At 37.2% G+C, this 24,158-nt stretch overlaps 2 protein-coding genes across 6 annotated transcripts in view; one reads left to right on the forward strand and one right to left on the reverse strand.

Moving 5' to 3' along the window:
• Nucleotides 1-4,386: 4,386 nt before the first annotated feature.
• On the reverse strand, nt 4,387-14,943 carry ANAPC16 (anaphase promoting complex subunit 16). Of its 2 annotated transcripts, none has more exons than XM_006915535.3 (4): nt 14,807-14,943; nt 10,582-10,750; nt 5,925-5,999; nt 4,387-5,215 (listed from the first exon to the last, which is right to left on the reverse strand). In XM_006915535.3, the coding sequence occupies exons 2-4, from the start codon at nt 10,721-10,723 to the stop codon at nt 5,100-5,102; spliced, it is 333 nt and encodes a 110-aa protein (XP_006915597.1). In that variant the 5' UTR covers nt 10,724-10,750; nt 14,807-14,943; the 3' UTR covers nt 4,387-5,099. The 2 variants fall into 2 exon arrangements, with proteins under 2 accessions (XP_006915597.1, XP_015447732.1); XM_015592246.2 differs by lacking the exon at nt 14,807-14,943 and adding an exon at nt 14,408-14,587.
• ASCC1 (activating signal cointegrator 1 complex subunit 1) overlaps nt 14,566-24,158 on the forward strand; it is an 81,894-nt gene continuing 72,301 nt past the window's right edge. For 2 of the 4 annotated variants that reach the window (XM_015592245.2, XM_025049313.1), the window contains exons 1-5: nt 14,650-14,738; nt 14,836-15,039; nt 16,260-16,401; nt 17,539-17,638; nt 21,248-21,345. In XM_015592245.2, coding sequence (XP_015447731.1) covers nt 16,290-16,401; nt 17,539-17,638; nt 21,248-21,345 — 310 coding nt within the window. In that variant the 5' untranslated portion in view covers nt 14,650-14,738; nt 14,836-15,039; nt 16,260-16,289. Of the gene's footprint in view, nt 14,739-14,818; nt 15,040-16,259; nt 16,402-17,538; nt 17,639-21,247; nt 21,346-24,158 lie in introns of those variants that run through there. The other 2 variants (XM_015592244.2, XM_006915536.3) reach the window with 2 other exon arrangements.

Consider the following 24,158-nt stretch of genomic DNA (forward strand, 5'->3'; position numbering starts at 1 on the left):
TCCTGGTTTTCAGGCTTTCTCTCTGGTGACTTTCTGCCAGTTGCTTTCCTGGGCTCCTCCTCTTCTGCTTGTCTCTTACATGTTAGTGTTCCTCAGGGATCCGATCCTTCCTTGGTCCAATTGTCTTCTCATTCCATGGGCTCTCTCCCTAGACAATTCCATCCATGCACACCTTTGATTTAATGAACATCTCTGGGCTGGTGAGTCCTAAATCTAATTCTGGCTCAGCTCACTCTCCTGAGCTATAGACCAATAGTCACCCACCTATTGGACATTTCCTTGAACCTGCTCCTCTTTCCGTACTCTATCTAATAGTACCACCAGTCCCTCAGCTACTACATAAGAAACTGCATGTCCTCCCTGAGTTCTCCAAGTTTGACCAGTTATCAAGTCCGGTATATGATATTTCTTGAGCAACTCTCAAATCAAATCCTGTGTCCACATGGTTAATTCAAGTTGTAATTATCTCTCACCTGGATTTCCACAAGAGCTTCCTAAAGGGCTGGATCTTACCGCCACTCATTTGCCACCATTCCCGCCAACTAAATTTTCTGAAGTGAAACCAGATTTTGTCATTCCTCTACTTCAAAACCCTTTAAGTGTTCCCCACTGTTCTCGGGCTGAAGCTCAGATTCCTTAGAAAAACCCATGAGGTCCAATCCTCTGTCTCATCCCTTGCCCTTACACTTTATGAACCTGCCATAACAAAGCACCTGCAGCCCACAAAAGCATGATGCCCTTTCTCACCCTTGGGCCTTTGCCTATTTTATTTCTTCCAGGTCTCAGCCTCAACATCATCCTTCCAGGATGGCTTTTCTGGTTGAGTTCTATCAGCCGTCTGATTTTATACTATCTCATGCTTTCACCTATTAGACAGTTTTCACACTTAAAATTACCCTTTTCTCTCTCTTAACATATTTATAAATTCGAGGTTAGTGACTGTGTCTTGTTTGATAGCACAGCCTCTGCATTTAGCAGGTGCTAGATACATAGTAAGTGCTCAGTAATTGTCTGTTGAATGAATAAAAGACATTTGGAAAGGAACATCCCCTGTATTGTTGCTGGTAATAAACCACATGCTGTTTCATTACCTGCCCTAAAGCGCTTATATTATAAAAATGAAATAAATCAATTCTGGAAAATGGCTCCTCTAGGGAAACTTGACAGACTGGAGAAATTAATGTATCCTGAGAGGTAGAGAAGAGCTCGTGAATGCTGACACGTGGCACTACCACTAGACCCATGTGCAGGAGCCCGTGAGGAGGGCAGGAGCCAGCAGCATCATTTGCCTTGGTTCCTCACATAGATGGGATCATGTGACATGGCTGCTTTAGCATAGTTTTTCCATTTGTTCCACAGCTTCCACCTGTCAGTGTAGTATTTTAGAGAACTCTGGGCTGAGATCTGCATTACAGTTTTGGCCCTGGCCACTACCTATTCTCAATTACTTTAGGCATTACTCCATTACGGATGCTGCACTGAAAATAGCTAGCACACCTAAAATACATTCATTTACCTCATAAATACCTATAACACACCTACTATGTGCCAGGTAGTATTCTAGGTACTGAGTATATGGCAGTGAATAAGACAGACAAGGTCTTGACATACCAGGGGATGAAATAGTTGATCTCTAAGGTCTCTTCCAGCTCTAAAATTCTGAGACTCCCTCTAACCAGATGCAAATAAACAAGGCAGACTAGTGGCAAAAAAACATGCTCCAGCTGCCTTCCCCTGTTCTCCTTCTCCCTTGGTGCCATCTCCATCTCAAACTCAGCTCTCAGAAATAGGAGATCTGGTATCATTTGTACTTTGCCTGCAACTCAAGATTTAACTCTTCCAAGGACCTGTTATTTAAGCCTTTTACCTCTTTTTTTGCGGAAAGGCTTTGTCTTGGTTGGAACTTCAGGAAATTACAAGGAGCCCTGGAAAGATACTTTAGGCAGAGTCAGGTGTTTTGGCAAAAGAATAGGGAAAGGCAGAGTAGCCTCCTCCTCTAACTGTATCTCTTAAGTTTGCCTGAAAGCATCGTCGGGCAGGTTCCTCCTCTCTCTTCCGGCTGATAGGCATCCCCTGGTCCTATCTCCTTTCTTCCACCTCTGACTTGGCCTTAAGGCCCAAAGTTTCTACCACTTCAGTATTTGGTGTTCCAATTGGGAAGGAGGGATTCAAGGATTCTCAATCATGTGGGAGAAGGGAAGTCATAGGCTGCAGAGCAAAGAGAGGTTCTTGGGTCAGGAACTTGATTTAGAGTTCCAGACCACTGTCATTACAGGGGAGTTATCGGGCATGGGATAGCACGAATAAGTGTATCAGTGAAAAATCAGGACTTTAATGCTGATCCTGGATGATTAATGTGAAATCAAAAAGTAAAATTTTTGTTGGACTATGTAAAACCAGGTTTATTTGTCTCATTACCATGAGACAAAAGTTATATGAAATTATATATCAAATTGACATGAATAATTCTTTATTAACAGCAAATTCTGCCTTCAAATTATCTAGTATATAAGGAATTAGAAGGCATAGAAAAACAGATGAGAAAGACTCAGCCCCCTTGCCTATTAACTATAATCTTGGTACCTTACCTCCTCTGTGGCTGTTTCCTCAAGTGTAAAATAATACTTGCCTCATTTATCTCACAGGGTTGATGTGAGAATCAAGACACGACATACTGCAAAGCATCTTATGCAGAGGCACAATTTCTTAGGATGGTGGCCTTTGCAGTCCTGGTATTTAGCTGTCTTCCGCCCTCTTGCCTTTCTCCTTGCTCGCTTAGGTGTCCCTCAAGGACCTAACTACATTTTCACTATACTAAATCTTAAAAGGTTATACAGACACTAACATATAGCTAACTCTCCCTCCTAAAGCAAGAGGCTATTCCTTCATTGTGCTTGAGACCTCTTATTACCAAGCACTGGAAGGAAGAAGGGAGGGCAGTGACAATGCGTATTTTCTTCAGATAGTTATTTCATTTTATTATAAAAAGTTTTAGGCTTTTCCTTTATGCAAGATACTCGAATGGGCTCAGTGGGATGCAGCATCATGCATCTAAAATAACCTCAGCTTGGAGTCTAGCAGACTTTGAGTTCAAATTCAGACCTGTCCATTTACTTAGCTATGAAGCCTTGGCAAGTAATGCTTACTCTGAGCTTCAAGTTCCTCTTCTGTATCAGGGGGTATGACATATCTTGCAGTGTTATTAAAATGTCTGTAATTAATGCCTGAATGACTGGCACATAATGAGATGCCAGATGAGTAACAAGGTCCATCTTCAAGACCAAAGCATGGTCATAGCAGTTGTGTGGATGATGAACCATAATAACCAACAGAAAAGTAAAGGGATGGAGGGGTCATCTTCAAAAAATAGCGAGGGTCTTTTTCCTGGCAGCTGAATGATCACTGTGCAAGGTGCTTCAGAAAGCATTTCTGTTCAACTCTAGGATCTCTTCAATTTCTAAAGTCAAAAAAAGAAACGTCCAATTTAAAGAGAAAAAAATTATAAGGTAAGTTCAAATACCAAAGGGCAAAGATAAGATAATAGTGTCTGTGTTGTAGTTATACAAATGGAAAGAAAGAGAAAATTAGTGACTGCTTCTAAACTGTCACTAAAAATACGATTTAAAGGTTTATTATAGTCTAGGTATTTTTAATTTTCCCTTTGGTAATAATCCGCGTGGTTGATGCTAAAAAGCGCAATGATAGGAAACTCAGTGGTTTTCAAATATGAAACTTGTTTGGGTTGAGAAGTAAAATGGAAATAGGTGAGTTGACAAGTTAGTAATTTTTGTGCTCTGATTTGCTTTAGAGACAAGAATAGTGGGCTGAATTATCAATCAACTGCAATCTATTCCAAGTTCCAAGATTTTCTTGCCTGGGCTGTGTGACCATGGGTAGGTTTTTAACTTCTCTGTGCTCAGATTCCTTACTGACTAAATGAGGTCACCATCTCCCTGTCAGGTCGTATGTGTTAAATGTTTTGAACTGAGATTAAGGCCAATTGCTACTGGCATTATATTCATTCATAGTTAAGCAACTCTAAGCAGGTCAGGTACAAGTTATTGAGGAGAAAGGCAAATGCTGAGGCAAAATTTGCATAAAATCTAATGATACTCCTAACTGTGCAGTGTGGACCCTGGAGTCCCATGAGGGAGAACAAAGGACACCTCTCAGCTTTCCAGGTTCTTCTCTATTATAATATAAAAATCTACTCAGATATTGTTAAGATTAATTCATATATTTCTGTAAAGATAAATATCCCTGAAATAAAGCAAATCTACCGTTTGCTTAAGAGAAATGGTTTTCAGATTCCCTTCTTATAAAAAGTAATTTGACCTCTTCCCTCTATCCCAAATCCCTGAGACTTTGAAAGGATAAAGAAACCAATTTGGAACTCTTTCAAAGGATTTATTTGCTACAGAATTGCTTGAGCCCACCAACAAGATGAACTCAGGATTTCTGTGTTTAAAGGATTTTGCTCGCTGCTTTTACAAGTGCTTCGACATTCAAAAAGCAATTCTTTTTGCCAGCATTTGGCATGTCTAGAAGAGGTTAGAAAAAGGGTTAGAATCTATAGAATTAGATGTCTAAAAATAGAAAAAACCCCGAACATTTAAAAATTACTCATTTGGACAGGTCCTGAGTTGAAATCACATTCATCTGCAAAGAGAAGTGTTTTAGGTCAGAAATTCTGAATTTTATAACTCCAGATCCTGACCTCGGACTTGACTGGTGAGGCTTCCATGCAGTGCATGAATGTCAGGAGAGACGCCATTCAGTTGGCCAAATCTGGCATGTCTCCTACCTGGTTTGCGAAGTTTTATAAATCTCTTAAACCCAAGCGTCCTGGTTCCCTGACACCGATTGTCTCAATCTAACTCTCAAGGCTTTTTTAAACAAATGAACAAATTTTTTTCCTGCAACATCACACATTTAAATATTTGTTGCTTGTGGATAAATAGAGAGAAATCAAGTATGGATGAGAATTAACAATTCAGCAACGGAGCTGTGAATCTCTGGATGGCTATGTAAGCTGTAAGAAAAGGCCTTCGCTGGCTCTACACTTGCTGTGCACACCAGAGGTGACTATCCAGGCAAAGTCAACCTGAAGAGGGTGTGAACCCCAGCAGTTGCTCGATGGGTTTAAACCGCCACTCATCTGCCTCCAGCTCTTCTACCAAACCAGCTAGTTTTTCCATCCGAGCAACTTGCTGATCTGTAAAGAGTTAAAGAGGTAATATATAATATGACTTATTTCCCACGAGACAGTTGCCAACCACCAACATGATGATTGGTTTAAAAATAATCTCTAGGACTTTTTCTCCTCAATATTCTAATAATGGGGTCTTACTCTATGTTGATCAGAAGACTTAATCTTAAAAATAAAGTAGTACTTATTCTCCATGTTATAGTGATGTGTACTAAGATCCTAGGGTTACAGGCAATTGCAGTCCCCTCCTGCCCATTATGCCTTCAATGGAAAAATGGTCTGGTGGGGGAACATAATGCCCTGATACATAAATGAAGGGCTGGTAAGGCATGATGGAACAGAAAAGGTGCTACCAGGATCTTAGAGTCCAAGTAGACCATGAGGTATTACATAAATACTTGAAGATGAAGATGATGATGGTAACCAGCGGAGGATAACAGTTAAAGGTTTCAGAAAGGAGAGGAAAAAGCAACATAAGAAAAGCAGAAAGCATTAACTGCCCTAGAAAGCTAACCCTTTGACTTCAATTTTAAGCCTTTATTCAGACATTAAATCTGGATTAAGGCTATAGAATGTTCTTGTCTGCAGGTAATTAGAAAGTCTACCTTGCTGAATTTCAGGAGTTCGACCTTTCTGAATTCCCCTCTTCACCCCCATTCCCCACCCTCCAGTAAATTCATTCTCATAGTTAGGTATATAACATTCATGTGCTTACCATGTTTCACCTGTTTAAGTGTAGATGCTACTTGATAGCTGAAAACCGATTCACAGAGAAATCTCTCAGAGCCATCTACAAACAAAAGAGAAAAAGTTTTCTCTCTAAGGGTTTAATGGCTTCAGTAAACCAAGTAAACATGCCCATTCTTTTCCCTGCTTTTACATTCAGGGTCTGCTTTTCAGTGTTTACAAAGAAGGTTTCTGTTTCATTTAGAACTAACACTGCTCTGTTATAAAAGCTACTTCTTCTATACCTAGAATATTAATATAGTCTACTTGTTTAAGAGTTTAAAAATAGTGTTTAAAAAAACAAAAACAAGAAACCTCAGTCTGATGTCCTGGTCAACATCCTCCGCCCCCCAACCCAATAGTTTCTTAATGTTCTCCTATTCTGTATATCAGGCAAACACTGAAAGCCGACACATTTGGCCATATGACCCTTGTGCTATCAAAACACAAAGGTACATCAAAACTCTAAATCATTTTCATTCTAAAAAGTAATGCTGAGGGAAAAATAGTTCTTGTTGATTTTTAGTATATCAAATTACGTCGCTATGACCATGACAAAACACTGCTGGGAAATTTCTGTAAACGCAAATTGTAACCTTGATTTTCCAACTGAACCAAAACATTGCAATTTGGATGGCATTAAGAGTATAGTGCAATTGCAAAACCTAGCATTGTACTGGTGCTGAGAACTGGCAACAGGAAGGTAGCTAACTCAGTTGTCACAGCACTGAAGGTGATTGTGAAATATAGGCTAGTTCATGTTATTCCTTGTCAGGCAATGGCTGATACAGCAAAACATACCCCCAAAGACATCAAGCTCATGTATGAAATGTGACATTTAGAAGGGTAGCTCGAACCATTTGGAAGAGGTGCCTTATTGCAAAAATCCCGAAACAAATGGAAGGAGAGGACATGGCTGTCTTTTTTTAGTTGGGAGTTCATGCCAGCACTATTAGGTGTCAAGCACTCACCCATCATGTATTGGTGTGTCAGCCAGGTATTAAGTGACAACAAATTAGGACTAACACATTCTGGCTTCATGCTGACTTTCACACAAAGCAGACCTTATTTTAGAATTCATGGTAAACAGTAAGAAAAACTACAGATATTGTGTTTAAATGGCTTGAATATATAACCAAGGGGGCTTCTGTCCAATATTATCTTCAAAATTGGTGCAAAATATACATATTTTTTCATACATTTTATGTATTATTTCAAAATATAATTTATTTCAGAAAGTGATGTACATTTTAGGGATAGTGTTATAGTCTTTAAATTCAACCTCTTTTCTACATATTGTGCTATATGGAATGTGATCCTATCTCCCCCTCCCATGCCCATTCCTCTGGCTGAATGTAAGTCATTTATGAGCAGATCATCTAAACTGAGCAAAAAAAAAAATTTTAATTAACTGAGTATTATACTGATCTTCATACATTTAAAGATCTAAGTAAGCTAATGGTATCACGGAGTTTTTCAGATAACTGGGCAGCAAATAACTATGAACTCCACTATGAGAAGAAGGGCTACATTAACATTTAACACCAATGATGCAATTATGGTTTTTCTACGTAGATATGTCAGTATTTATTATCCTATTCATACCCTTGCTTAAAGAGTCAAATTATAAATCGCATTTTATTTTAGAAAGAGCAAACCATAGAGAATTAGAGCTCACTTCTCAGGTAGTTTCAGCCTGAACTATCCTGAACTTTAGGACCTCACATAAGGCCGTGGGAATTATTGACTATAAGGATCAGGCCAAGATGTATTTGGAAGTGCTTGGAAGTGCTACCTTCCACTTACAGCTAATCACAGGTGCTGTAAGGATAAAATGCTTAAATTATAACATTTGCATATTTCCTTTGATAATTAACTTCAAAGCAAAAGGATGTGAGCTAATCTTTCAAAGGTTATAAATGTGGCACTCTATACACCTTTCTACATGCCTTTGCCACTATCACTTTGCCTCACGATATGCCTATGGAACACACTTTGCTCATTTGCAGCTCTTTATTAACCACGAAGTCCACTGCTTCTTAGCCACATTCTATTAAATGTGTTATCTGTACCAATATAAATCCTGGAATTTCTTCAGAGAGGAGTCAGTCTGGGGGAATCTGTCTTTCACTTAGAAATTGTAATCAAACCCTTTGTAACGCACCAAGTAGCAATATATCAGCTTTCCTCTTAAGGGATAAGCAAAGGTTATAAATAGTAAAAAGTTAAGTAAATTGCCCAAATGTAACACCATTGCAACACCAATAAACAGGACGCTAACAACTTCATCATTAAGAGAATATTACCTCACAAGAAATTAGACATTGCCAGATAATTTATATTTCAGTGGCCTACAATGTCACTAAAATCTAGCCACTTCTGTGCTGGAAAGCAGTGTCTAATCTGCTCACTACTAATTGGATAAGGACAATCTTAGCCAAGGACATAATACTGAAAACTGCTGTATACTGCTTATGTGAGGCATCTGTTATCAGTGAGTAGGTAGGTGCACAAAAAAGTTAATTCAGGTTAACTACAGGTTATTTGGGTTTATTTATCTTAGATTTAGAGGATGTAAGATCAAGTTGAATCTGTTAAAATTATCAACAGCATCTGATCTTGATTCCTGATCATTTTTGTTCCTTAGTCTGGACAGACAGAGTAAGGAACTACTCTATTTTCATATTCAATTAAACTACTGTAAGAAAAATGGTCATGTACATGGTGTGTTAATTGCATAGTAATATCACCTATAAACATGGTAGAAGACACTTCCAAATCTAATATCCTTATTAACTCACACTTAGGAGTACTCTTTTCAACTTAACATTCTTGATTTGACGAGGATAGTTCATGTATTGCCATCTCTAGTTTTTCAGTCTGTCTTTAAATCAGCATCTTTAAATATGGGTGAAAATTTTAACCTAAGATAAAGAGTCAAAACTATGCACTGTGAATTTAAAGTTGATATAAATTCATCCTACATTAGAAAGCCAACACATTCCTTCATAAAGCATATTGGGATGCAATAAAAATGGATAGAACTGTATAACTTGTTAGAACATCAACATTCAGACAAATCTCAGAAACCTTTCTTCTTTTAATGTTTCTAAGTAATCTGGTGTATACTGACAAAGAATGCTTATAGCTTTGAGATTAAGGAGGTACCTTCAGTATTAAGTTCTTCCTGTAGCTAGAATTTAAATGACTTCGACCTTAGAGTCCATTGTTAAACAGTGATTCCTCTTCTGCTGCTATAAAATTCATTGAGCAATTTAAATGCCTCCAACTTGTTTTGTGGGAAACTTTTTAATACTAGGTCTCTGGTGCATATAATTAAAGTCATAATATACTTTTAGTGCAAATATAGTAAACAAGGCCCCAATTGTTCACTGCCTCCAGACTCGGTGATACTAACTTGAATATTTAGTTAAAACAACTGAGAAAACGAACAGGCAAAGACAGAAGTATATACACCTCAGATGCATCATTAACTACGCTAGTTGGTCATCTACTTCACTAATCATGATCTGAATCCATTCTAGAAAGCCTTATGGTCTTAATCTTTCCATGTTTTCCTATCAAAATGATTCTTCTGTTTGCCCTGGCTTAACCCAAAACTCTGCTTTTTTATTATACCTGATAAACGTGAATAAAGATCACTCCAAGATGCTGACTCTTGACTATAGTTTGTACTTTTCTCGGAGACATTTCCAGATTAAATATACTTGCTAATACTTGCAATATTAAAGGCAAAAAAGATCTATAAATAAGCACAAAAGTGCTACAATCAAGTAGATTTTGAATGTGTAATAGGTTCTTCGCTGATTTCTTTCAAAGTATGATGAATAGTTTAATAGTTAAGAACCATTTTCATGAGATTCCCCTGGATGTTAGTCAAAATGAAGATTCCTGTACTGCGCCCTAGACGAATTCAAAATCTCTGAGGTGGGCCAGAAATGTGCATTTAAATAAGCTCTTCAGGTGATTTTTATGCTCCTTATTAAGAATTTATTAATGTAGCTCCTAAAGTGATGTGAATCTGATGAATTCCAGGTACCAATGCGTTTCATGCTTACAGCCTGTGCCCTGATCTTGCCCAGCCAGTTTGCAAATGTGTGTTGAATAAGATGGTGGATAGTATGACGTAAAATCCAGCGTCATAGAAAAACCACATAGTATTGTCCTGCAGTGGGCCAGCACTGTCATCTTCATATATAAGAGTAGTATATTAGTTTTTCTTTTCAGAATCTCTTTGATGGGCTTAATATATCTGTAGGTTGACTACATAAGAAAAAAGAACCCTATTAACCACAGAGAGATAGGCTGCTGCCAGGATAAAGCAAACTGGAACAGGAGGTCAAGAGAATTTCTGGTTCCAGTGCTGACTTTGTCTTTAACATGGTCAAATCACTTTCACTTTTCCGGGTCTAAATAACTCTAGGTGACCTCCTGATTTCCAAAGTTATTTTCAGCTCCAACATTCTGATTGTTTTAAAGATATTATTTTAAAATGGGGACAAAAGATGAAATGTGGAGCTGAAATCAGGGCAAATTTATCTCTAATTCACTTAATAGCTTCTTTACAATTAACATTCATTGTAGGTCTGAATCCAATTTTTCAGCAAAAAGCAGCATGATATTACCTTCTAACATCTCTCCAGCTCCTTTGGGGTAGGTGAAAAGAGCTTTCCGTGGTGGGGCAAGGTCTGAGACACTGAAACCAGATCCAGTGACGGAACTTCCACTGACCCCGCCAGCTGAGGAGGATGATGAAGAGGCAGCCATTTCCTTTCTAGAAGAATTCTCACTTCACTACAGAGAAAGAAAAACATCAACTGGCAAGTTTATGGGAGTGAGATTGACAACATTTCATTCTAGCTGCCATAAAAGCCAGCATAAGTTTAGGAAAGAATTAGCTCTCTTTTTTTCTACCCTCTCTACTCCCGCTATCTTTTATTGATGCCTCAGGCCAAAATGTCACTCAGGATTTTAAGTGAAAATCTGTTTATTCTTAGTTTTTCTACTTAAAACATTACTTTCTACCATTAGCGAACTGTTTATGTTGCTTGGGACTGACCAATGGTGATTTATGGATTACGAAAGGGGTGACAGGACAGTGCCAAGGTAGCAATTTGACTGAGGAAATAAATTATATGAGGATAAAACAACCATGCCTCATAGTACAATCTGTCTTGGATACATCCTAACCAAGCCACACCAAAAATTCACTTATAAAATTTTCCAAATAAAATTCCAGAATAACACTGTGTTCTGTTCCCAAGGAAGGGGAATTAGTTAGGAAATACATATTGGCCCTTTTATTAAAAAAATTAAAAATTTTTTTCATCTAAATGTAATATACAAGTTGATCACTTGGTGGCATCCTAAAACTGGAACAAAACAGCGCAGGCAATGATCTGATTTCATGGCCTATTAGGAATAGAGCAGCTGTGGTATTTAATCCTGTCATATCAAAATAATTAAATAAATAAAAAAGTGCAAATGTAGATGAGAAAATCAATATTGAATACATGGTTCTTACAAAAGTTCAAAACAAAAACCCCTACTTTTATCATAGAAGCTTATACCACACATTTATAAGATTCTAAAAAAGTGTATTGTTTTCTTAAAAAGATGGTCTAGCACTGTGCTAATAGAATTTTCTGCCATTATGGAGATGTTCTAATGTTGTATTTCTGTGATGTCCAACATGATAGCCACTAGCCTCATGTGGCTAGTAAACTTACGTGATTGAAGAATCGTATTTTAAATTTTATTTGATGTTAATTGAAATTTAAATAGCCATATGTAGCTAGTGGTTACTGTATTCGACAGTGCGGCTCTAGTATTTAGACTAAAAAAATGATTACATTGAATTGTACACTTTAAAATGGCTAATTTATGTTAGGCGAATTTTAAGCTCAATTAAAAAAAAGATAAAAATGACTTTAAGCGGATTTTAAAAATGAATTTCCCTCTTTAACGGCCAGAGAGAATTTTGGCTGAAAAAATTTTCTTTTTGCTAGTTGCAAAATGCAAATGTTATTAAAAGTTGCAACTCATTTTTGAAGGACTAGAAAAAATGAGGCAATGCTTTGCAGATAGAAATCCCATATATACATAATCCAGTTCCCTAGCAAGGAAAATGATATACTGTGCATTTCTGAAAATCTAGCTGTTCTGTTTCCTTAATTTTGTGATGATGATTTTTAAAGCTGTGAGGGCAGCAGCGCTTAGTTTCTGATTCAATCATGTGTCTAAGAGTAATACTGATTAATACTGAAGTGAGATAACGGGAACAGTAAGGCAACTTCTATAATTAGAATGTCAGCCTATTTAAAAATGCAAATTGACTAATGACATTTTCAATCTTGTATTAGATCTCCTTTCCTTTTTTTCTCTGAGTTCTGTAACTTTCCAAATTGTACTCATATTCATGGAGGCAATAACTTTTCAAGTTAGATTCATATCCAATCCTTTGGACCACACTAGCTCAAAATATAGCTTGACAAGTTTCTAAATGCTCTTTTATAAAAAAACTGCTTAAGCAGTAATGTACCAGGTCCAAATTTCTAAGTGGATTCCTGTTGGGATCTAAATAAAGTATACAGACAACTTAGCTATCTTTTAGAGAGTAGCTTGGTCTTTTTCCCCATCAGTTCAGAATAGAACCCACTGTGAACTGTTTATATCTCTCACCTAAAATTTAAAACTCTAATATTTTTCCTATACCTTGATATATGCTTATTCAGTTGCAAATGTAAGGGATACTTTATATTTTGAAATCAAGTTGCTCAGCAGAGTACTTAAGCTACTGCCAGAGTGAGGACAGCTTAAAAGGCTAGACACAGTGTGACTTCTAAACTGAATATAATCAAAGAAATTCCCTTTCATCCTATTTTCTTTCAAATTCAGAATTACTAAATGCAATACACAAAACAGCCAGGGTTGAAAAATGGAGTGCAGAAGTATCACAAAGCTAACTTTAACATAAATAAGCAGTCTCCTGCTGAGGTGGAAAGATACACCTAAGTTATTTCTAGCTTTAAAGATTAAATTTTTAATGCTATCAGCAGATGGTAACAGGAGTTTAACAATAAACCCTAATTTTTCACTGCTCTGTGGAAGGCAGGCATTCTGGTCACCAGCACCAAACATAACTGCTTAGTCTATACTAAGTAGCTGTTGATTTAAATAAATGTTTGCTACATGAATTAAACATTTCATAGGAACCACAAAGTTCCTTGAAGGTCATCAATTCAACTCCCTCATTTTACAGACGACAAAATAAAACTGAGGTGTAGAGGCTTATTTGCTGTGACATTTTTCAAGCAATGGCTTTGCTGGCATATCATGTGCCATGTGAGAGGTGAAACAGCATAGTAAAGAGCTCATACTCTGAAGCCTCTTGACCTGTGCTCATGTCCTGGTTTTGCTACTTAACTTACTATATAACTCTGGACAAATCACTTAACCTTTCTGTTCTTCAGCTGCCTCATTTCTAAAATGAGGATAATAATAGTACCTACCTCAGAGGTGTCATGAAGATTAATATAACTAAAGCACTTGAAACAGTTACAGGCACAGTAAACATTTAATATTAGCTACCCAAAATCACTAATGCATATTTACCCTTGACCCCTTGACTCTTTCTCCTATGTAGATCTCACTTTTTCATACTTTTTAAAGTCCTAGTACACCCATGAAAAAGGTTCTAATTCTCTCCATTTGACCCTGAGTCAGTAAGCTCCTAGAGGGGAAAGGGTCTGCTCAGAAAGAGGGAAAATGTCCTCCATTAATGCTCTTAACAATTTCATTTTAAGGTTCATGACCTTAGGAAGAATCCTTGTATCTAGGAAAGGGAGAAGTTGTCTTTCTATTCTCCAGGCCTAGCACAGAACCTGGATGTCATTTTCTGAATGAATGATGAACAAATGACAGAACACAGGGCTAGCCACTCGGCAACTGTTATACAGGGGACAGAGAAGCTTCGTGTCATGAGGATTGGTCCATTACTGTTTACTTTTTCTTTCTGATTCTGCAGATGAGGTTACACAACTCTCTCCCAGTAGGCCGCCAGGCCCAAGGTAGGTGGTTAGGTAAGATTTTGTTGAATGAATAAATATTGATGAAGTGACTTTGGGTTTGGCCATATCAGGGAAGCTAGGACTATTGTTACTAGAGATCTCGTAGGAGAGCAATGCTATTTTAGGCGACACAGTATGACTGCGAACACACTAAGATAGTTAAATATTTACTTCGCATACAACAGGGATGTCCTCGTATTCATAAACTACTTTCCTTCCTAGCAGACATATACCTATTTTGTTAAAAAGAATCCTTCTTTTTGAAAAAGCCTATCCAAAAGGCGCTGAAAAAGATACCCTGGCTACAATGGCAAATTATAAACAATCATTAAATTTCATCAACAAATCATTCCACCGCGTTCCACTTAAATAGCTGGATTACCATTCAAACAGATTCTGCAGCTAAAGCCAGGTGGGATGGAGAGAAAGGGGCGGTTGAAAGAAGGGTTCAGAATGGCAACGATTCCCAAGCTAACTCCAAGACGCACTCCTTGCGCCTCTCCCCTCTTCCCCCACCTCTGCACTTTCCTCCTCCTCTGTGCTGGGTTCCAAAGGGGAGACGCCATAGGCGCCGTCCCACTGCGCATGCACCATCACCCCTCGGCCCGCATGCGCAGTCAGTCCAGCGCGGCCCGAGGAAATTTTCTCTTACACGCCCTCTGCTGTAGGCTCCGGTTTTCTACCCATCTTCTCCATTTTACTAGTCCCTGCAGGTAGGATTCCGGGGATCAACTCCCTTTCAACCAAGCTCCCGAGGGTCCCTGAGCCTTCGGCCACTTACCTCAACGGTTTTGGCACTTTCTTCAACAGCCCCGCCCCCAGGGCCAGCCGGAGCGGCCGCGCAGACTACGACAGGGACGGCGACGTGCTTGCGCGCGTGTTGTGGTGGGCGTGGCCAGGCTCGGAAGGCGTGAGGAACGTGCTCCCCGTGAGGACTCCGGAGTCCTTTGTCGCCTCTCCCTACCTCGGTGTACCTGTAGCAGCAGACTTCCTCTTTTCTTTACTCGTTTTGGGGTACTCGGTTTTTTTGCTTGCTTTTATGATTCAGGGCTTTAGCTTCCCTCACGACATTGCAGGCTTTCAGCTTTCCTCTCCAAACCACCAAGAAGCAGGGTTAAATTGGCCCCTTTCAGTCCTCTGAGAAGTCTTGTAGCCCAGGGCCAGTAGGGAAGGCAGATGAAGAGTTTGCTGCCTCTGAGGCAACCCCCTCTTCTTTCAAAACTCATGGTCTGAGAGCCTGACTTTGACATTAAAGTCTTTTTTGTTAATGGAGGTCCTGGGGAATGGGGCACTAGGGTGTACTGCCCTTAAACTTGCTAATTATGCCCCCTCTTCCTCCATTCAAGTCTGCTTTCTATGTTACTTCTCACAACATGAAATCTCTCTTTAGTTTTGTAAGCAAACTACTAGTTAAAGTGACTTACTTGCTGAGGGTTGGACCAAGTTTATTTAAGGATCGATCTGTTTTCTTTGGAATTCTTTATGTATTTTGGGCTTCAAAACTATCCAACCTATGTGGTAGAAACATCAATTGAACTTAAACGTAATCAGCTCATAAACAATTGTTTTCTCCTGAATTATCAGTTCATTAAGTAGTGACTAGAAGCTTGGCTTCTCAGTGGGTGTTGTACAGTTTGTTGAGTTGGATTCTTCCTCTCAGCAATGTTTTGGTTTGAAGAACCATGTTGGTTAAGTCATATTTTAACTATTTTTGTAGGCAGCCTGATCTAATTGTGTATATTTCAAGTACCTCTGAAAATATTCGTAAACTACTTAGAGGCTTCTTTTCTCCTAAGGGATAAGCGTATTAAATATTCCTAATTCTCTTAATTATCCTGGATAGAAAGAGTGAAACACTTCAAAGTGCTTAAACACAGAAGGTTGTATTTTATTCCTTTTAGGTTAAAGTAATAAACAAACCTCTATTCTCAAAATTATGGACAGACTGTATATAAAAGGCTCAGTATCTTTTAATCACTTTTTTTTTTGAGTGCTGAATAGTTTACAAATCACTGTCTAGAGTAAGCCAGGAATGGAGTAGTGTAGTGGAAAATACAGCGATAGGCTTAAAACAGCTTATGGGAAGTCTAGTGGAAACTGCTGCCTTTGCTTAGGATATACTGTGAACTGATGCCCAATTATGTTCTTTCAGGCATGCGTAATAGCCTGTGTAGTAGAGATAGGGTTTTTATTTCTGATTAGAACAAAAGGTAAGGTGATCATTTATTTTTCAGGATTTCACTGAAATATTATTTGAAGAAAATATGGAAGTTCTGCGCCCACAGCTTATTAGAATTGGTGGACGGATTTATAGGAAGAATCCTATTCAAGAACAGGCTTATCAACATGAAGAAGAGGATGAAGACTTCTATCAAGGTAATCCTAGTCGTTCCATGGTCAGATTAGAAGTAAAATGTTCTCTGTATTGTAGAAGCTGTTCTTTGTTTTGTTTCAGTGTATTTCTGTGTGAGTACTGAAATTTGAGGTGTTTGTCCTCAGATCCATTTGTGTTGATGTCTAAGGGGACTCATGAGTTTGAGTTTGATGAGGTGTTCTCAGTTGCATTTGTAAATTATGTTTCATCTTTGAACAGAGGATTAAATGTATTAAGGGGTAATTTTAGTTAACTATTAACTTCATCTGTAAAGTTTTGAAGTAATATATATGTAAATTATTGAAATGAACATATGTAAAGTATTTCATCCAGTGCCCAGTAATGTTAGCTATTATTATTGCTGTTATTTTTCTCTTCTTTGCAGTCATATACAGGCAGTTCCAAATACACAATTAACATAACTTAATTTTAATAATTTTAATAAGTAAACAGTCAAGATGGATTGTAAACATTTTTAGGCTAATTAACTTAGGCTTGGGTTTAATACATAAACAGACAAGGCCTTTCAGGTACTTTGCTTCCTTTTCTTTTTGCTTTAGAAGTTTTTTCATCGGGCCCTAAGTCTTGGAGGTTAGTCTCCCTCCTGATGCTCCCCGTTGTTTCCCTTCAGCCTTGGGCCTTTGAGCTCCTTTATTTCACCCTTCTCCTTTCTGTTTGTTTCTGTTGTAACTTACTATAGAGAAAGTTCTCCCAATATCACTACTACTTCATTCACTAGAATAATTGTGTATCTTAATACTAAAAACAACTGAGTGGTACATTTTAAGAGGATGAATTTTATGTCATATGAATTATATCTGCATAAAAAATAGTAAAATTTTTTAAATTGTACCTTAGCTTTCCAGGAGAAAACAAAGAGAAACAGTAGTATGTATATACTACTTTTCCAAGGTTCCAAGACTGGAAGATTTAAAGTAGTCATATGTTCTTTATTTTTTATTTTTTTTCTAAGCAGGTCAGAAGGAATGTCAGTATTCTGCAATGTAAAGTGTCAAGCTGTTCTTTTTGTGTGTGCGTATTGTCCTTTTTTTAAAACCTTGAGAGTGGTTGACTGACTACTGGGGAGAACATGTCCATAGACCAGCAGATCTGCACAAGACGTTCTGATTTCCGTACAGGCTTCATGGAGTGTGCCGAAGAGCCATGTGATGGCTATGAGGTGGTACAGACCCAGCAAGGTTTCCAGTGTACTGTGAAGGCCCCCAGCCTGCTTTACAAGTGAGTGAGGCCCCCTGCAGCTTCGTGGGGAGGCATTTACCAGGAAACTCAGCTGGAATCTGACTCTTCTCCCTTCCACATGTAATTTCAATGCTTGCTTATTATTATTATTATTTTTATTATTATTATTTATGCCTACAGCACCTGGTCTTCCTAGGTGGTCTCCCATCCAAGTACTAACCAGGCCCGACCCTGCTTGGCTTCTGGGATCAGACATCGGGCTTGTTCAAGGGTAGCATGGCCATAGACCATGGACCGTGGCTCCACTGGGGCGTGAACCCAGGACCTTCTGCGTGTAAAGCAGACGTGCTCACCGTTACACTATGGAACCACGTCCAATGCTTGATTATTAATGACAAAATAGTTTAATGTTTTATGGCCTAGAATCTAAGGACTGATTACAGATCAGTTTCATTATTCCATGTATACTACCCAGTTTTGTTGATTTTGCCTCATATATCTTTTGAATCCAGCAGTTTTCTCTTTCTTTGCTGCCACCCTGCTGCCTCTTCTGTGGATTACTTCAAATAGCCTGCTTACTAGTCTTTCCACATTGATTCTTGCTCTCCTCTCAAATCAGTTCTTCACATTGAGGGTGGAGTGATCTCTTTGAAAAGCAAATCTGATTATTTTATTGCCTCTGTTTAAAATTCGTCAACATCTTTCATTGAAGATAGAATTCTGTTTTGTTAGATTAATAGTCAAAACCTTGAACGGGACTTAGCAGGGCTTGCATTTTTCAGTCTTAGCCCACACCATTCTTTACCTGGCTTTGCACTTAAGCTCAACTGGTTTTCTTCAGTTCCTCAAATGTGATGTGCTCCTTCTTGCCTTAGAGCTTTGGCATATGCTGTTCCCTTTGCCTTATAATCTCTCTTCTTCCTTGCCCAATTATATTCTTCATCCTTAGGGAAACTTGCTTTGACACCATCATCCCCACCAACCACATTCATTATGCTACTATATGTTATTGTAACACTCTCTAGTTTTCCTTTGTAGCATTTCTCAGTCTCATGTTTATACTTATTTCTATGTTATTTGACATCTCCTCCATTAGATGTGAAGGGTCTTGAAGGCAGGCATATGTCTGTTACATTAATTCCCAGTACTCATCAAAGACTGGTATCCTTTTTCCAGGATCATCTTTATAAATTGTGTGGAAACTTTGTGATCAGTTCAACCTGTGCTTGCATGCCCACATTCTGTCCCATATTAACCACTAACATGGTTAGCATATATGGCTAACGGGCTTCTTTTGGGCTTATACCTCTGAGGGATCGGCTGGTCTAGAAAGTGCATAAATTCTTTTTTTGTGTTATACCAGACGAATTAGGTCTTTCCAAGCTCCTCTGAGAGAGGAAAATCTACAAATACAGAATCAAATACCTTTAAGCTTCAAGAGGCAATAGTATTCTGGACTTTGAGAGCATTCTGAACCTTGAGTGTATTTTGAAATGCCTGTTAAGGATGAAATTATTCTGGAAACCCTGACAGCTCACTTTCCTCTTAGGTTCCAGTGACATTTTCTTCTAAGAAACATGATTTGAGGAAGTCGTAGCTCAGTTTCCTGATAAAAGCAATGTAACATGTCTTATTTAATGTGTGTATCTGCTACTGCTAAGGTGTGTAAAAGTTCCTTAGATTTTAGATTCACTTGATTTTTTTTTTTGAGTATATTCTAAATACTCATTATGTTCCAGATGACTTGCATATTAGATTAGATATTGGTTCTGCTAAATCCTAATTAATAGACAAAATAGAAATTACCTGACTAAACTAGTTTATAATCAAAGTCTAATTTTGGTAACACCTGTCTGTGGATTAGCTCTGATATTGTGGTTTTCAGCCTCAAGTGCACATTAGACTCACCTGGGGAACTTTTAAAACTCCTGATACCTGGATGTACCTCAGACCAACTAAGTCAGAATATTCAGTTTTTGAGATACCCCAGGTGATTCCATTGCTAAGATTAATTAGCTAAGATTGAGAACCACTCAATTTGGTAGGAAATTTCCACTTATATATTTAATAATACAGTTACCCATTTACTGCATATTTGTATTGTTATAGTGAACGTCTTAGACTTTCCACGTAAACATCTTTTCAGTCTGGCTGTATTCTTAACTGGAAGGATGCCATTATGGGCTTAATGAGGATAGCATGGACTAAGCTATGTATGTGGCAGTTACTGGGAAGCCCATTTATGTATGATCACATTTAGTCCTTACAACAACCTTATGATGCTTAGGTATTATTCACTCCATTTTCATAAGTGAAGAAATAGGCTTATAGTGGTTAAATGACTTGCTCAAAGTTGGTTTGATTCTGAAGCCTCTTTAACCTCACCTCAACCACTTCCCTTTCTAAGATGTGTAGACTGTTAATAACTCTTTGAGCCAACTACTTTTTGTGATACACTTGTCCACTAACAACATGCTATCAAATAAGAGCATAGTTGAAAGCCACCCGTTATTGATAAGGCCTGGAAAGACAAAGTCCTGACAGAGTTGATACAATAGCCTAACACAGAAGAAGACCACATGGGAATTGTGAGGTTCTAATCCTCTAAACATCTTGTTTTTTAAAAAAACTAGCTTACTACAATAGATCTTAATGGAAATAATTTGGCTTGGTTAGCCTATCTAAAAGCAAATGCATAGTTTTAGACAGTCACCCATGCTATTGGGTACTGTAATTGAAATCATAAAAGCTAAAATACTGTTGATGATGGGGAGTTTTTTTCTCTTAACTTTATAGTCCTGTGACGGTCTCTTAGTGCTTTATAGATTCTGAAACTTTTCTCCTGGGATCCAGTAGTCTCATTCACTGTAACGCGTCTAATTACTCTGGGTTTCAGAAGATAACTTTGATTGACAGAGTTATTTATACTAGGAGAGCTAGGCAGGTAATGTAAATGAATCAATAGATGATTGAAGTGAAGTAGGTGAAAGGTGGTAAGGAGTAATGGGAATTGTGATGAGCTCATGTTCTATTTTAGGGACGAGAGAAGGCTTCAGCCTATTGCCATTTGTTGAATCATCTAATTTATCTAAAGAACCTAGAAATCTAAATTTTTAGGTGAAATCTCCCAAATAAAACATGTCTATTTGATTCCAGCCTCCTGAGGGTTACCTGTTTACTCTGTGCTTTTGAATCTATCCTGGTGGATCCTGCTCTTTAATTAATCAAGAATATGTCCCTTAGGACTCATAGTTAATTTAATCTCCAAAAGGACAAGGTTCTACCCGCCTCAAACTGTAGTACCATTGGTTGCTGGAATTGCCTTTGAGACTATGCCAGCTTTCCTTTCACTTGAACTGCAGATTCAGATTTTAATCTAATTTTGAGAAGCAAACAGGTGTTGCATATAGATATTCTGCCTATACATTGAATTAACTTTAGGACATAATTTTGTCAGTAAGTTTAATGCAGCATGTTCTGTAAAGCTGAATGACTTGTAAATTCCTCTACAAATATTGAGCTTTTATGGAAGCATTTTTCTGTAAGAGAGTATCTCTGGCTACATGTGATTTAAACACAACAGAATTCTTATTTTGGTACATTTTTGCTTAATTTCCTTCCATTAATTAATTTTTCTTTATATTATAGGCATATAGTTGGAAAGAGAGGGGACACTAGGAAGAAGCTAGAAGTGGAGACCAAAACTTCTATTAGTATTCCTAAGCCTGGACAAGAAGGAGAAATTGGTGAGACCCAGTATATATAAGTTGTATTTGCAATCACTTCTGCGTGCGTATGGAATGATATAACCCAACTGAGCTGTTTAGTGACTATATTCTTTATGAAGTTCTACAGCTATTGCACTTTTTGTGATATATCAGTATCAATCTCCCAAATGAGGAAAGATATAGTTATACAACCTTATCTTGATTGACTACCTGGGCCTTCATTTACCATACACTGATGGGAGAAAGTTTCCAGATTTCATTGTGTATTAGGTTTCTTTTATGCTTTAGTGATGGACTTTGTGAATTGTTTCAAGTTATAATTAGAGAAAACCAATGAGATTTGCCAATTTGAAATAAAGTCCAGCCCTTTCCATAACTGTTCTCCTGTTTTGACCTTGCTTTGTAGACCATGAAGGAAATGATAAGAGTAATGATTAAATTAACAACCCGATTTAAATAACTGCTTAGGTGAGGAAAAATAGTTTGGCAGGATAAGTCAAGTCAGAAAGTGACTGTACCTAGTCCCTCCTTATCTGCAGGAAGATATGTTCCAAAACTCCTAATGGGTTCCTGAAACTTTGGATAGTACCAAATCCTGTAGGTACTGTTTTTTCTTATACATACATAGCTATGATAAAGTTCATTTATAAGTTAGGTACAGTAAGGAATTAACAGCAATAATTAATAATATAACAATTATAAGAATATACTATAACAAAATTATGCAAATGTGAGAAAAAAAGAAAACGACTGTACCAAGCATCAATGTGAACCAAGTGCACAGGCTCATGCTGTAAAATGGCTTCAAGTGAGGGGCACTATAGGGACAAGTTTTAAAAACTCATCCTAAAACTATAGGATTTTCTCAAAGTCAAGTGCAACAGCCTCCAATAATCCATTTTCCATAAACACCCATACACTGTATTAAGTTTTAAGAGAAAATTACAAATACTGTTCTTATTTTGTGCTATATAAGAGTAATCACTGTAACAGATAAGTAGCAATTAACTTTAGAGCAGTGCTGTCCAAAAGAACTTTCCGTGATGATGAGTATGTTCTATATCTGCACTATCCAATACAGGAGCCGCTAGCCACATGTGACCGAGTACTTGAAATGGGCCAATGTGACTGAAGAACTGAATTTTTAATTCTATTTAATTCTAATTTTAACTTTTAGTTTAACTAGCTCCATCTGGGCTCCTGTATTGGCCAGTGCAATACAGAGTTCCCAAGCCCCTTGGTAACTTCGCTAAGCTCTAGCATAAGAATTTGAATGACATTTTTGAAAGACTTTTATTAAAATAAATACTCAGTTCATTAGAATTACAAATATAAAAAGGGCCTTTAAGCTTTAAAGTTCAGGTTACGAATATTGAAGTAATTTTATAATTGTATTTAAGCTTAATTCTCTAGTTTTTTTCTGATTATAAAATTAATATATGTTTTCAAAAAAAAAGAGCTTGCAGAAATTATGTATTAGGTATAAAGGAAAGTCTTTTATAATATAAACCCCAGACATAATCGCTATTAACAGTTAAATATGTTCTTCATTTTTTTCTATCCATATAGTAACATACAATAATTTTTATCATATGGTATAAATGTTGAGGCCTTAGCTATTTTAAGATACTGAATCATTCTAAAATTTATCTAGAAAATGGTAGGCAAGTTGTAAAGATTTGATTTTGACTTAGAAAGCATAGATATTTCATTGTAAAAAGAGTGTGTCTAATCATTAAATGTAAGAATTTAGTGGAACTAATTTAATTGAAAAACAAGAAGATAAACTGACTTATTGGTCTTGTAGGGAAGTAAAGTTTATGGAAAAATCAAATTTATTGGTTAGAATAAATTGAGTTGTGATGTGAAATCAAGGCTGCGTTGCTTTGGTGTGGTATTTGCTATCATTTATTCATTTTCTTTTGCCTCTTTTCAATTAGAGAAGGAAATGATCTAGTAGGTTTTAATTTGTCTTCTAGGCAAAGATCTGTTCCAGGCAATGGGATAGCGGAAGAAACTTTAAAATGATATTATTGTAATTAGAGAATAGTTTTTTACAGTTTAGCTTCAGTGCCTTTAATTATTTTCTTCCTACATATCTATTTTAGTCTTTAGACCTATGCTTGTAAATTCTGGTCCTCTCAGATATTTGTAGTTGTGGAATATTTCTAACCTCATCATATTTGCTTTTTTGTCATTATTTGATCAACTTTGCATCTTTTCCAGAAATCAGTCAGAGTACCTTCCAAGTGCCCTTTTCAGCTTACTGTGTTAGAAAAATGAAAACACCTTATTAGTCTTATTCTCTACGAAACTTAATGAAAAAGAACAGATTTAGCATTTTGTACAAAACTGTTACAGAAATAAAACATAAACATGGGTTTTAAGTTTCCCTTCCTTCTACTCCTTTTCTTTTTAATTTTTTCCTCATTTTTCAGTCTCTAGCAGAGCTGATTATAATTTCTACTTTAATTTTGTCCCAGTTTACCTTTGAACCCTCTTTTATCAGTATTCCTCTAGCATAATATTTGAGTGTCTGCTATGGATACTTCCCTTCACTAGGCATTTGAGTCTTTTGGATTTTCAAAGTATTCTATCCGATAATATAAATAATGTCATTAGGAAACACCATATCTCTCCTTACAATTTTTGGTAATTATGTCAATTTTTTATTCAGGCTTTCCGTTAATCCATTCATTCGTAATTGACTTTTTTCCTAGAAATTTCCATCTTATTTCTCTACAGCAAAATGAGTATGATACTTTCATTCTTCTTAAGAAATAGAAAGGTTCTTATAGAAAATTTCAGGTGCTTTAATGGAAAGTATTAGA

This window comes from Pteropus alecto, unplaced genomic scaffold (genome assembly GCF_000325575.1).
Source record: "Pteropus alecto unplaced genomic scaffold, ASM32557v1 scaffold155, whole genome shotgun sequence".
Taxonomy (NCBI): Eukaryota; Metazoa; Chordata; class Mammalia; order Chiroptera; family Pteropodidae; genus Pteropus; species Pteropus alecto.